Source organism: Symphalangus syndactylus, chromosome 15, assembly GCF_028878055.3.
Source record: "Symphalangus syndactylus isolate Jambi chromosome 15, NHGRI_mSymSyn1-v2.1_pri, whole genome shotgun sequence".
Lineage (NCBI taxonomy): Eukaryota > Metazoa > Chordata > Mammalia > Primates > Hylobatidae > Symphalangus > Symphalangus syndactylus.
This window is the reverse complement of record NC_072437.2, coordinates 80,731,503-80,745,166: the sequence shown is the minus strand read 5'-3', so window position 1 is coordinate 80,745,166 and position 13,664 is coordinate 80,731,503. Positions and strand designations below refer to the sequence as shown.

The 13,664-nt window shown below is 40.7% G+C and overlaps 1 protein-coding gene across 12 annotated transcripts in view; it reads left to right on the top strand.

The window, feature by feature from the left end:
- The window catches only part of ENOX1 (ecto-NOX disulfide-thiol exchanger 1), a 597,973-nt gene that overhangs the window by 452,982 nt on the left and 131,327 nt on the right, over nt 1–13,664 (top strand). For all 12 annotated transcript variants that reach the window (XM_055244863.2, XM_055244859.2, XM_055244860.2 and 9 more), the window contains one exon: nt 8,836–9,048. In XM_055244863.2, the coding sequence (XP_055100838.1) occupies nt 8,836–9,048 (213 nt within the window). The remainder of the gene's footprint in view (nt 1–8,835; nt 9,049–13,664) is intronic.

The window sequence follows — 13,664 nt, the reverse complement described above, 5'->3', positions numbered from 1 at the left end:
TAAGGTAAAGAAATCTGTGTCAGAAAGGAAATGGAAATGCAATCTGAAAATACCTAATTGGATTTGATTTTTTTCCTCCCCTGAGAAATCTTACTTAGATTTATTACAGATACTTTTCCTCTATTTTATATCATACTTGTTTATTCTTACAGTTTTCGCTTTGAAAATCAGCTTTATTTAGCAAAATCTGTACAAACCAAGTCTTTCTTATGACCCACAAAGCCCTCTCCATGTCCTGTCCAATGCTAAAACTGTGCACATAGTAGGTGCTCAGTAAAATAATTCTTTTCTCTCTTCTTCTGCTATTTGGATCTATGAGCACGTTGAATTTCTGGCCAGTGGTTCTACTGGGCGTGAACAGATATACATGGAAATGATGTGATGTGTGCTCAGCCATCCTTCCAATCACTCAAGAAGTATTCGTTAATCAGCATTTTACCATATGCCTGGCACTGTCCTAGCCAGTGGTGGAAAGGACAATGGTGAACAAGCCCCTGCCTCAAAGAGTTTAGGTGTCTTGAGTGACACAGGCAATAACAAATCACCTTGCATTTGCCACTTATAATAGTGCACTATTATAATAAATATAATAATCCCCCTGTTATATGTGGGAAGTGCAGAGTGCTGTCACAGGGGAGATAGCCAGCCCGGATGGGCAGTGCCGGAGTGAGAGAGGGAGGATCTTCTGGGACCAGGTTATCCCATTCACTGGCTACTTGACCTTCTGAAACCAGAGGTAACACTGTGTTGTGTTTGTGTAGTGTCTGAGACATGGAGTCACCCAGTGCCTGTTACATTAATACAAATTCTAAAAAAGAAAAATAGTAGGCATCCTGCTGGTTAAATAGACATTGTTCCGAGACAATTCAACTTAATGAAGACCGACTGGGAAGTAACTGCTCAGAAACCCAAAGTTTATAGCATGGCTTTGAGAAAGTGAGAAGGAGCTCAATAACACCATAATTACACTTTATTGGAAACAGTGGCACCAGGCAGATGAGATAATGAATTTCAGTGTGTCTAACACAGACCATCCACCCCTGGAGGAACCCTGTGTTTGGACTGTGGAAGGAAGAGATTGATTAGACAGTGAGGAAGGATTATATTCTAATTCACTGGGATTTCTCTTGGCAAGAGCATTTAAAAGTTTTTGTGTACTTTGTACCCTCTTAGAAAGCTTCACGTAATCTTTCATTTTGTGATGAAATGAAGAGTTTCTCTCTGAATCAGGTGACATCCTGACAAAGCCTTGCAAGCAGGGCCTTTGGGATTCCCTGATGTGTCAACAAGAATACCATCCTCCTGGGATCAACATTCATAATTTCCAGAGAACTGGACTCTGATTTGCATATAGAATAGCCCCATGTCAGCCTGCCAGAGGAAGGAAGGGGCAGAGGTGGTACTAGCATTTTGCTGAGATGGTTGTCAATATTTATGGTTCCATGAAAGTAAAAATCAATAATGTTATGAGCCAAGTGGATGTCCCATTAGTTAAAAGCCAGGCTTCCTTCATAGAGTAAGGGAAATATGAAACATAGGAGCCTGTTTGCAAATTATTTCCTTATGTGTTACTGACCTTCATAGAGGCGAGACAGGCCATTTTATTTAGAAATATTTTGCTTGACCCTAAAGCAGGAATAATCAGTGCATTTTCATATTGCCCCCTTGATTTTCTCATTTTTACAGCTACTAAATAGTTAAGGAGGTTGCATGTGTGTTTTGGGGGTAGAAGGGAACATTAACTGTTTGTTTAGCCTTTTATGCTGTCTGTGATCTGGTTAGTTGATGTGGGGTTAATTGAGCAGCCAGGAAAAGGAAACTTCTTTAGGGACATGTACAGAAATTTGGGGATTGTGATAGCAGCAATGCTTTGACCACACTGAAATTCCAAATCTGCTTAGATGACTATGTGACTGTACACTGTGAGCAATTTCCAGCTATCTTTGGAGCCAGAAATCAGTGATAACTACAGACATACCTTTCCTTGTGTGTGTATGTGTGTACACATGTGTGTGTCCCTCCATTTCTTTGGAAAGAAAAGCATTTTAGAATGTCTTCCTTGTTTTCCCTCATTCTGTTCAAACATAAAATCCCTGTCTCCTCATTGATCCTTTATAGACCCAGCTGTAAGTAAGGATATACTATAGCCCACCTAAGTTTCGTATTCAGTGCTCCCGGCTTGGCTCTTATCCCATCTATTGTTCTGAAATTCAGGGCTGCCTCTCCCTGTGCACACAAAGCGGGAGGAAAAAAACACTTACCAGCCAGGCATGGTGGCTCACGCCTGTAATCCCAACCCTTTGGGAGGCCGAGGTGGGTGGGTCACCTGAGGTCAGGAGTTCGAGACCAGCCTGACCAACATGGAGAAACCCCATCCCTACTAAAAATACAAAATTAGCCGGGCCTGGTGGCGCATGCCCATAATCCCAGCTACTCAGGAGGCTGAGGCAGGAGAATCACTTGAACCCGGGAGGTGGAGGTTGCAGTGAGCCAAGATCACGCCATTGCACTCCAGCCTGGGCAACAAGAGCAAAACTCCGTCTCAAAAACAAAAACGAAAAACACTTAACAATTTGGTTTATTTTCCCCATCATTATCTATATATCAGTTTAATTAAAATTCACCAGGTACCCATCACTTTGTGCCATGCCCTGGACTTTCAGATGTGACTGTAGCATGGACCCTGTCTTTTGTTAAAGAATACTGTGGCAGTGAAATCATGACTGTCTTACAAATATAAAATGAGCCAATGATTTTGTTTAACTCACTAATTAATGAGGAGACCAAGAAAATGTTAAAACTGTTTCAAAGGAGAATTCACTTTATAAAGATTTACATTTTCTACTGAACAAAAATTAATTTGCATTGTTACAGAGACGAATTATTTGTATTGTTATCAGTTTGCCACGATTTATGTTCTACTCCTACAAAGTTGTAAAATAGCCTAGTCAGAGATTAGCCAAAGAATTAAAGTTTCCCACCCCCTGTAGAATTAGGTAATTCATGCCCAGCATTCCATAGAAAGGGCCTATAGTAATCTCTATGCCCATTTCCAAGTCTTGAACACTTTCTTTTTTTTCCTGGATAGAAGTGACAGCTGTTCTTTAATTGGTCGTGGGGACAGGGATAGAGACTCACAAAGCTCTTAAGAATCACATCTATTCCTTTTGAAAGTCTCTACTATCTCAGCTGCTACTTTCCACTTCAGGATTTTATTATCTCTTACTTTGGTCAGCTCCTAACCAGTTTACCTGGCCTTCACTGAGTCCTTTCTTCAGTTCTTCTCAAACCTCCATGTGCATAGAAATCACCTGGAGTAAAATGCAGATTCCAATTCTGGAGGTGTGAGAAAGGCTGAGTCTGCATTTTTCATAAGCTCGCAAAGGCTGCTCCTGCACCTGGTCTTTGAATATAGCAAAGAGTTCTCCCACATGCAGTTTTCTAATGCCTACTATGCGCCAAGTACTCAATAAATGTGGAAGAGAGGGAGAGGGAAGGAGGTTAACAAAGTCTGAAATAACCAGAAATGAAATGAGATGGGCGTGGATTCCAGTGGTGACATCTGATAGTATCATTATAATGTTATTTACTCCTCACAAAGCTAAAGAGCAATTACCTTCCCAGAATTAAAAATGCTTTCAAAAACATTTTTGAGTTATTTGATAAACTGTTTAGTGCCTCACTGCAGAGGGCCTTGCTTCTGTGGGATTATCTGACATCACTCTTAACTTTCATTGCCAGTGATAATGACTTCTGAAGCCTGAAGTATAACAGGATCATTCAGCTTAATTGTCATGAGAACATCTATCTCTAGTAGATAATGGCATATGTGAAAATACTCTTTGACGTGAAATTTAAATGTTTATTATCAACTATGATGTTTCCTAACTTTTAACCATTGCATTTGTATCTTTCCAGTATTAATTGCTACAAATCTATTAGGAATACAGTAGTCTCCCCTTATCCTTGGGGGATACATTCCAAGATCCCCAGTGGATGCCTGAAACCATGGATAGTACTGAACACTGTATATATTATGCACAAGCTTCTTTTTACTTCTTCACAATTTCATAGATAAATTGTTCTTATCTTAGTTTTTAGCAACCTCAGCATACAATTTTTTTCTTTGCTTATTGTGAAGAACTTTTAACTTTTCACTTAAAGGAAGCACTTTGTGGCTTTTCTTTGGCATTTCCAAATTGCCAGCATCACTACTCTTGCATTTTGGGGCCATTATTAAGCCAAATAAGGGTTACTTGAACACAAACACTGCTGTACCATTCCAGTGGATCTGATAACCCAGGTGGCTACCAAGTGATTCACAAGGAGGTAGTGTAGACAACGTGGATACCCTGGACAAAGGGATGATTCATATCCCGGTCAGGTCAGAGTGAGACGGCGTGACATTTCATTATGCTATTCAGAACAGTGTGCAATTTAAAATGTATGAATTGCTTATATCTGCAATTTTCCATTTACTATTTTCGGTCTGCAGTTGACCACAGTTAACTGAGACCTAGGGTAACTGAAACCCCAGAAGGTGAAACTGTGGATAAAGAGGAACTACTGTAGAGTGCAGTAAAATATAAAAGACAAAGGGAAAAAGAGTAACCAGAAGACGTTTTGGAAACTTTATTCTCATATTAGCCCCTCAAAACTGGAGACAGATCTGTAAACCAGCAATTACCATACAGTGCGACTAATGCTTTAATAGCAGGATATGCGGGGAATTGTGGAAACATAGCAAAGAGACACCTGATTCATCCTAGAGTTGCAGAAGAGATTTCTTTATAAAAGGGCACTTACGCTGAATCTTGAGGGAAGAATAACAGCTGACCAGGGGGACTAGGAGTGGGAGAGACCCAAGGATAAGTGCACAGCATGAGCAGATGCAGGGAGGCATGCCGTGCTGTTTAACAAAGAGGGCTCTAGCAAAGGAAGCGGGGATGGACGGATGGAAGGGAAAAAGGCAAGACCCATGAATGGACCTGTCCATTAACTCAGGTGCATTAACATTGTGAGGACCTGATTAGAAAACGGTGGGTAATTTCTAATGAGCAAATGATTTATATTCACTCCATCATATACCAATCGTTCCCAATTCTTATGGTGGAAAAAGCACATCTGCACATTCTAGCTTCTAAACTGCATCCAGTTCAGAGTTATGCCTGAGCATGTTCACAGAAAGTATTTGGAATTTTTATAAGTGCGTCTTTGATGTGATTTTTATGAGCAGTGTTAATTTCTTTCCACATGAATAGCTTTAATAATGCTGCAATCTAAATCCTGTTTAAATTAGTTTATATTGTTTTCTGCTTTCTCAGTGATCTTTCCACTGAATACAAAATTGAATTTACAGTTGAGTATTGAAAATGACCACTCCCAATATCCTCCTGTAGCCATCCAGAGGGAGTTACTAGCTTAGTCTTAATTAATATAAATTAAAGTCACTTCTTACATGGCAACAAATATTGACTGGAGTTATCAAGCATGCCTTAACTAATGTTTTTTTAATTTAATTTGAATGCCAGTACATCAATCATATATCGGCCTGTCAGTTTCAGAAAGTTCAGAAATTAAGATGAAATTGGGAGTCTTTGAAACTATATTCCTCTTTAGGCTAATGGAATTCTGCCTCCTAGTACTTGTTAACATGTTAGAAAATCTCTTGGCTACTTACTTTTGAAATTGTGTATTTTCAGTGGCTTAATCCTAAGAATACTGTTTCCTCTTTCTGAAACTATAATCTACTGGTGAACTTATCATGCTCTAGGTCTAGGTGTGAAGGGCAATAAAATGTGGCTTTCAGGCTGGGCACGGTGGCTCACGCTTGTAATCCCAGCACTTTGGGAGGCCGAGGCGGGAGGATCACGAGGTCAGGAGATCGAGACCACAGTGAAACCCCGTCTCCACTAAAAAAAAAATACAAAAAATTAGCCGGGCGTGGTGGCAGGCGCCTGTAGTCCCAGCTACTCGGAGAGGCTGAGGCAGGAGAATGGCGTGAACCTGGGAGGCGGAGCTTGCAGTGAGCCGAGACTGCGCCACTGCACTCCAGCCTGGGCGACAGAGCGAGACTCCGTCTCAAAAAAAAAAAAAAAAAAAAAAAAAAAAAATGTGGCTTTCAGACCATTTGAGCAAACATACATTTTTAAAATTGAAGTGTTTTTTTTTTCCTGATAGTAAAGTTAGTCTATTTATGAACTAAGTGACCACGAGCAAGAGAAGGAAAAACTACCTGTATATGAGAGAAAGAGGTGAACAGCATTACACTCTGTCCCTGCAAAGCTCATAACAAAAATGTTAAGGATTTTTCTTTCTCTGTGATATGTAGACATGAAACTCATAGCAAAGGGGAAAAATAGTACATGAAGTCAGTGTTCTCTTTTTCTGTTGTTATCTTTTCAGAGGAAAAAAAAGATTTCTTCTAAGCATTAGGTTTATTTCTGCTGTCTGTTCTGAGGTCCATTCTCCTAACATATATTGGTGGGAAGAGAGGTAGAGAGTGTGGAAGGAGGCAAAATTTATTCTGCCAGTAACGGTCGCAGTGGGCCTCTCACAAACATAATGCTAAATTATGGGCCTCTCCAAGGGCTGAACGTAATGTTAAGTTGTGTGATGGATTTTATCTTATACAAGCCGCTTTGGTCCATGAAATGAGATAAGAAACCATTGCAGCTGGAGTTCACTGAGGGTTGAACTTAGACTGAAATTCCAGAGTTAACAAAATGGTATAAGCGGCTACAATACTCAGTAAGTGTGTTTTGTGCCTATGGGTTGAGATTTTCAAGGAAACTTGAGTCTGTCATTCACAGGGTGTTTTGTGGGCATTCCCAGGCCAGTTATCTCCTGTGGTTAAAGTGTGAGGGCGGGGGGCAGCTTTGCTCAGAAAAAAAGCTTTGATCCCCAAATCTAGAAGGCTGCTGTGCAGCAGTAGAGGGCTTAGAATGGTGGCTGAGCATGGGCACATCCCTAAAAGCTGCTTTCTTTCCTGGGGAAGGTAGAGCTCAGCCGCAGGACCTTGAATTAGGTTCAGCCCCACCTTCATTCAGGACACGCACCTCCTGGGCAAGCAGCAGCCATACTCAGGAAGCTGTACTCCTGGTCTGGGAGGAGGTCTTTGGGAGAAAAAATACTAAAGATGTTTGTAAAGCACCCTATAAATTTACAAAGCACTCAACGGTGGGAAGGTTTCGTATGATGTGTAAAATACTAATAAGAACTCAATGATTGATTTTAAAATCTGGTGAGTGAAATGAAATCTTTTTCTCAAGCATGCATCTCCCCGTGTCTATTCATGTGGAGTGTATGTATGTTTATATGAAAACAATACATAAGGATGTCTCCGATGCCCCTCCAGTGGAGGGGACAGTGCCTGGCACACAGTAGGCACTCAGTATTTTTTTAAACGAATGGGTAAGAATCTGAATCTTTCAATCTAATTTTGCTCCTGATTTTTAGAATTCAGAGTCTACCTAGTTTACTTGTAAAAATGTAGGATATTTTTCCCTAAAGCACATTTTCTAGGGATGGCAAAATACAAATGAAAAGCTTCTCCCCTCAGGTTTGCCTGGAAAGTAGGCAATGAGCCTTCAGCAGTAGTCAGATCGATTAATGTTGTAACAACTGACATACAACTTCCAGTTCTAATTAACTTAATCACCCACAAACTTTCTTTTTCTCCACCTCCAAGCCATACAACACGGGTTTGTTTCAGTAACCATCCCCAAATAGGCAAGTCTGTTTTCTCTGAAATAAACTTTATCACCTATTTTCAGGCGGAACTTCATTTCCCACTTCCTATCCCCCCACACCATGCACATACATCTCAAACCGGGTTCAGATGGGCTCTCCATAGCCATCTAAAGCAAACACAGAACACCTCAGGAAACATGTTCTCTTTTGTGGAAAACGAGGAAATATTCTATTTTTCAACCTAATTAAATATATGGTATTAGCCCTAAGATGGAATTAGTTTTGAACTACAGTAGAACAAGAATTGACTTATTCCTACTACCTGCCTTAGGGACAATACCATACATTACAAACAGTTTTAAAGTAATCCAATCTTTCTTCCACATTTTAACACTAACTCAGCTGATTCTATAAATCAGAAAACTGGTAACACTGTATAATATTTTTGATAAAGGAACAAAGAAATGAAGTAGAGGCCAAGTAGGTTAGTAACAGTTTTTCAAGTCCATCTTAAGAAAGAGAAATCAGGCTGGGCACAGTGGCTGACGCCTGTAATCCCAGCACTTTGGGAGGCCGAGGCGGGCGGATCACGAGGTCAGGAGATCGAGACCATCCTGGCTAACACAGTGAAACCCCGTCTCTACTAAAAATACAAAAAATTAGCTGGGCGTGGTGGCGGGCGCCTGTAATCCCAGCTACTCGGGAGGCTGAGGCAGGAGAATGGTGTGAACCTAGGAGGCGGAGCTTGCAGTGAGCCGAGATTATGCCACTGCACTCCAGCCTGGGCGACAGAGCGAGACTCTGTCTCAAAAAAAAAAAAAAAAAAAAGAGAGAAATCAAGGTTTGGTGGAAGAATGAGGCTGTACCTTATTCCTAAGAATGACCAGAACAAATCTACAGCTGAGCTCATGGAGTTGGTAGATGAGAGTGTAAACCTCCTGAGTGGTTCTATGGTGCCCTGAAGTTAGATGGGAAAAGAGAAGTTAAGTGATGATATGGCAGTCAGTCTCAGGAAAGCTAATTTGTTGAGTTCTGAAAATATATCCACTAGGTTGGACTATGCTCTTTCTTTTGAGAGGAACAAGAATAAAGTGTATTTTCTCATCTTGGCATGATTTGTACTTGGTGGTTTTCCATTTCCAGATGATAGCAAGTTTTCAGAGGCTATCACAGTGCTGCTTTCCTGGATTGAACGAGGGGAAGTGAATCGACGCTCTGCAAACCAGTTTTATTCCATGGTGCAGTCGGCCAACAGCCACGTCCGCCGGCTAATGAATGAAAAAGCCACCCATGAGCAAGAGATGGAGGAAGCCAAGGAGAATTTTAAAAATGCCTTAACTGGGATTCTCACTCAATGTAAGTAAAATTTTGGGGGCCATCTCTTTTGTTGTGATTTTGCCTTTCTTTTTTATTAATTTTATTTTTTCATTTGGGGGTAAGTAGTTCAATAATCTCCCATTTTTACTCCATATTGAATGGCAAACTTCATAACGTATTTCACGTTCTGTGGCAACTTGGAGGAACATGGACCCTGCCCTGAGAGTTTACTTCTCAAGGTGAGCAACGTTTCTGTAGCTTTTCCTCAGAACAGCAAGCCTGGCCACCAGGGCAGGGCAGCTAGATGCATCTGTGCCTGCTGGACCCACCAAGGTTCATATCATAGCTGCAGGGCCGCCACCCTTCACCTGCAGGCTGTCCACACAGACCCCTATGTCCTCCTAGTGCTGACAGTAGAAAGTAAACTTGAACACATTTTCCTTGGGCTCTGTGTAGGAAAAGGGTACTATCAGAAAAACTCCTCAAGATCTTTTATCTGGGGGAGCTGTGGCTGTCAAAATGGGCAACTCAAGAGTAGAGATGTTTTTGTCCTTTCTTCATTTGGAAAGCAAATTGCCTTAACTACTTAATGTCAGTGATTTTTTTTTTTATGTCCAGAGTCTAAATGATGAAGGGGTGTAAATGGGGCTTTCTCTTAGAACAATAGTTAGCGTAATTACCCAGGGCTCTATTCAAAAAAAGGGCGTATATTTTTTTTATGGGCACTCTATCCGTGTCTGTAGTTAATGTCACAGCGGCATCATGCATCACAGCTGCCGATGTTCTCTTGCTTGGCAAAAGCCGTTGAATGACACTGTAACAATGCCACATTCCATTCCATACCAGGTGCAGGGCCCTATGTGATAGTGACATATGGGATGTATATTTCCATTCTGAAGATAAGTACTATTTTCTGTGATATAGTGTGCCAAAATGCCTATCACCTCTTTCATCAGTGCAAACACAGGAATAATGTATCTGTCAGGATGGCATGGAAGAGAGGGCAAAACTGAGATCTTAAATGTGAAAGTATCTTACATGACGTTATCAAAAGACAGGTTTTACAGCAGTGTAGCATATCATATAACAAATTCCCAAATGTAAATTCTGATAAGTGATCAAATATCCAGTATAAGACCAATCTGTCTTTAAAGAAAAGGAATAGGAAAAATAAGATTGCTCTGTCCTCAGACTGATACCAGACCACATTACCTAGATTCACCAGCCTCGAGGAATGGCCCTTTATTTAAGAGTGTATGTCTAGAAACTCTAAGGTTATTAGGGATAGAATTTTAAAAAGCAATATTAACAGCAGTTTTTAAAGGAGGGAAGAAGAGAATGGATCAGTGGATGGAGGGAAAGTAAGAGTCAACTGGTAGTAGAGAAAAATGAGAGAGAGCACAGTAAAACAATTCTAATAATACACTTTCTTCAGAGTTATGGTAAGAAGTCATATGCCTGAACAGTGAAATGATTATTGTATGTTTTTACCTTTTGCTCACTGGCATCAATTTTAAATAAGTTCTAATTTCCATGCAGTTTATAGTCCTAACGGGCAAGGAAGACTCAACCCTTGGCTCTAACAATAAAGATAAGAGGGCAGCCATGAATAGGCGAGAACTTTGTTTTCTTTGGCAGTAACTATTGAAAGAGGCATCTATTAAAATGAGGCCCCTATGATGTGGCTGAAAGAACGCGAAATGTCTACCTGTCATTATATACGTGTAAGTTGGCCCATATTTGAAGCAACTGAGAGAGGGACAGAAGAGTGTAGCATGTGGGACTACAAATACTTTTTGGTATTACCACCAAATTGGAAAATGACGTGGAGATTTACAGCAATAATTGGCTTCTGAATGTTGGACGCTGTGTTGAGCATCTAGCCTCAGGCAGCACTGAAGGCCCCAGCCACATTACCTGGAGGCTACACTTCGGATGCCTAAGCAAGGGAGTAGGTGAGCAGAGCAGGCACTCCCCCTGGACAGGCTGGCTCCTCACTCCCTGAGAAGGAGTGAATGAAAGGGTGGGGCAGGGCCAGCAAGATCCTGTCTCCTGGAAACCAGAGGAGTAGAGACTGCCTCTTAGGCACCTCAACTTTGAAATATCAAAAATGGAATCCTTGCTTTTAATCATCAAACCTGCTCCTCTTCTGGTTTTTCCTTCTCATTCTCATAAATTCTCAAGCCAAAGTCTTCTACTTTTTGTATCTTCCGTCTCCCACCACCACAACTGACTTCTAGGTCATCAAGAAGTCCCATTGTTTCTTCCTTCAAAAATATACACCCTTCTTCATTGTAACCGCCACCACCCAAGTCAGGCTTTGGTTACTTGATATGTCAGTTAGACATGGCATTGACATGTGAGTAACAGAAAATCCTGCAAAACGGTGTCTGAAACAAGTAGATGATTTTTCTCTTTGGACACAGTAAAATCCAGATGTGGAGTTTGTTGGTACTGGTCCAGTGGTTCAAGGCTGCCAGGGCTGAGGTCTCTCTGGTGCTATTTGCTTTACCTGGATAGTTGTCTATGATGGTTGCTGCTGCTTTGCTTGCCATCACATCTTCTTTTTCCAGGCTGAAATCACGTAAGAAAAGAGGAAGAAAGACACAGGAAGGAGTTGCGTCATTATAGCAAGAAAGCAAAACTTGCCCAAAAATCCATCCCCAGCTAACTTCCATGTAGGTCTCATTAGGCAGAATTATTATACCTGGCCATGCCTAACTACAAAGAATGTGAGAAATACAATTTTTGACTGGGCTTACTGTGCTCCAGAGTAAAACTGGAGTTCTCATAATAAGGCAGGAGTGGAGAATGGCTACTAGGAAGAATTTTGCAGTTTTTGCCATACAGAGTGCCTCCCTTTCTACTTCTACTCTAGTTTGATTTATTTTCACATTCCATCTGATATAAATTAGGTCATGTCTTCCCCACTAAACCCTTTGAGTAGCTCCCCATTGCATTTAGAGAATATTCACTGTCCCTAGCTGATAGAGCTCTCTGTGCTCACTTCTTTTTTTTTTTTTTTTTTTAAGAGGAAACAGCCAACATTTTATTGAACATTTAGTGGTCACATGTGGCCTGGCAGACTACATGTGTGTCTTGTATATCTTGAGTACTCACATTAGTACTCACATTAGTATCTTTTTTTTTTTAATTTCTTTTTTTTATTATTATTATACTTTAGGTTTTAGGGTACATGTGCACAATGTGCAGGTTTGTTACATATGTATCCATGTGCCATGTTGTTTTGCTGCACCCATTAACTCGTCATTTAGCATTAGGTATATCTCCTAATGCTGTCCCTCCCCCCTCCCCCGACCCCACAATAGTCCCCAGAGTGTGGTGTTCCCCTTTCTGTGTCCATGAGTTCTCATTGTTCAATTCCCACCTATGAGTGAGAACATGCGGTGTTTGGTTTTTTGTCCTTGCGATAGTTTACTGAGAATGATGTTTTCCAGTTTCATCCATGTCCCTACAAAGGACATGAGCTCATCATTTTTTATGGCTGCATAGTATTCCATGGTGTATATGTGCCACATTTTCTTAATCCAGTCTATTGTTGTTGGACATTTGGGTTGGTTCCAAGTCTTTGCTATTGTGAATAGTGTCGCAATAAACATACGTGTGCATGTGTCTTTATAGCAGCATGATTTATAGTCCTTTGAGTATATACCCAATAATGGGATGGCTGGGTCAAATGGTATTTCTAGTTCTAGATCCCTGAGGAATCGCCACACTGACTTCCACAATGGTTGAACTAGTTTACAGTCCCACCAACAGTGTAAAAGTGTTCCTATTTCTCCACATCCTCTCCAGCACCTGTTGTTTCCTGACTTTTTAATGATGGCCATTCTAACTGGTGTGAGATGGTATCTCACTGTGGTTTTGATTTGCATTTCTCTGATGGCCAGTGATGATGAGCATTTTTTCATGTGTTTTTTGGCTGCATAAATGTCTTCTTTTGAGAAGTGTCTGTTCATGTCCTTTGCCCACTTTTTGATGGAGTTGTTTGTTTTTTTCTTGTAAATTTGTTTGAGTTCATTGTAGATTCTGGATATTAGCCCTTTGTCAGGTGAGTAGGTTGCAAAAATTTTCTCCCATTCTGTAGGTTGCCTGTTCACTCTGATGGTAGTTTCTTTTGCTGTGAAGAAGCTTTTTAGTTTAATTAGATCCCATTTGTCAATTTTGGCTTTTGTTGCCATTGCTTTTGGTGTTTTAGACATGAAGTCCTTGCCCACGCCTATGTCCTGAATGGTATTGCCTAGGTTTTTTTGTAGGGTTTTAATGGTTTTAGGTCTAACATTTAAGTCTTTAATCCATCTTGAATTAATTTTTGTATAAGGTGTAAGGAAGGGATCCAGTTTCAGCTTTCTACATATGGCTAGCCAGTTTTCCCAGCACCATTTATTAAATAGGGAATCCTTTCCCCATTTCTTGTTTTTGTCAGGTTTGTCAAAGATCAGATAGTTGTAGATATGCGGCATCATTTCTGAGGGCTCTGTTCTGTTCCATTGATCTATGTCTCTGTTGTGGTACCAGTACCATGCTGTTTTGGTTACTGTAGCCTTGTAGTATAGTTTAAAGTCAGGTAGCGTGATGCCTCCAGCTTTGTTCTTTTGGCTTAGGATTGACTTGGCGATGCGGGCTCTTTTTTG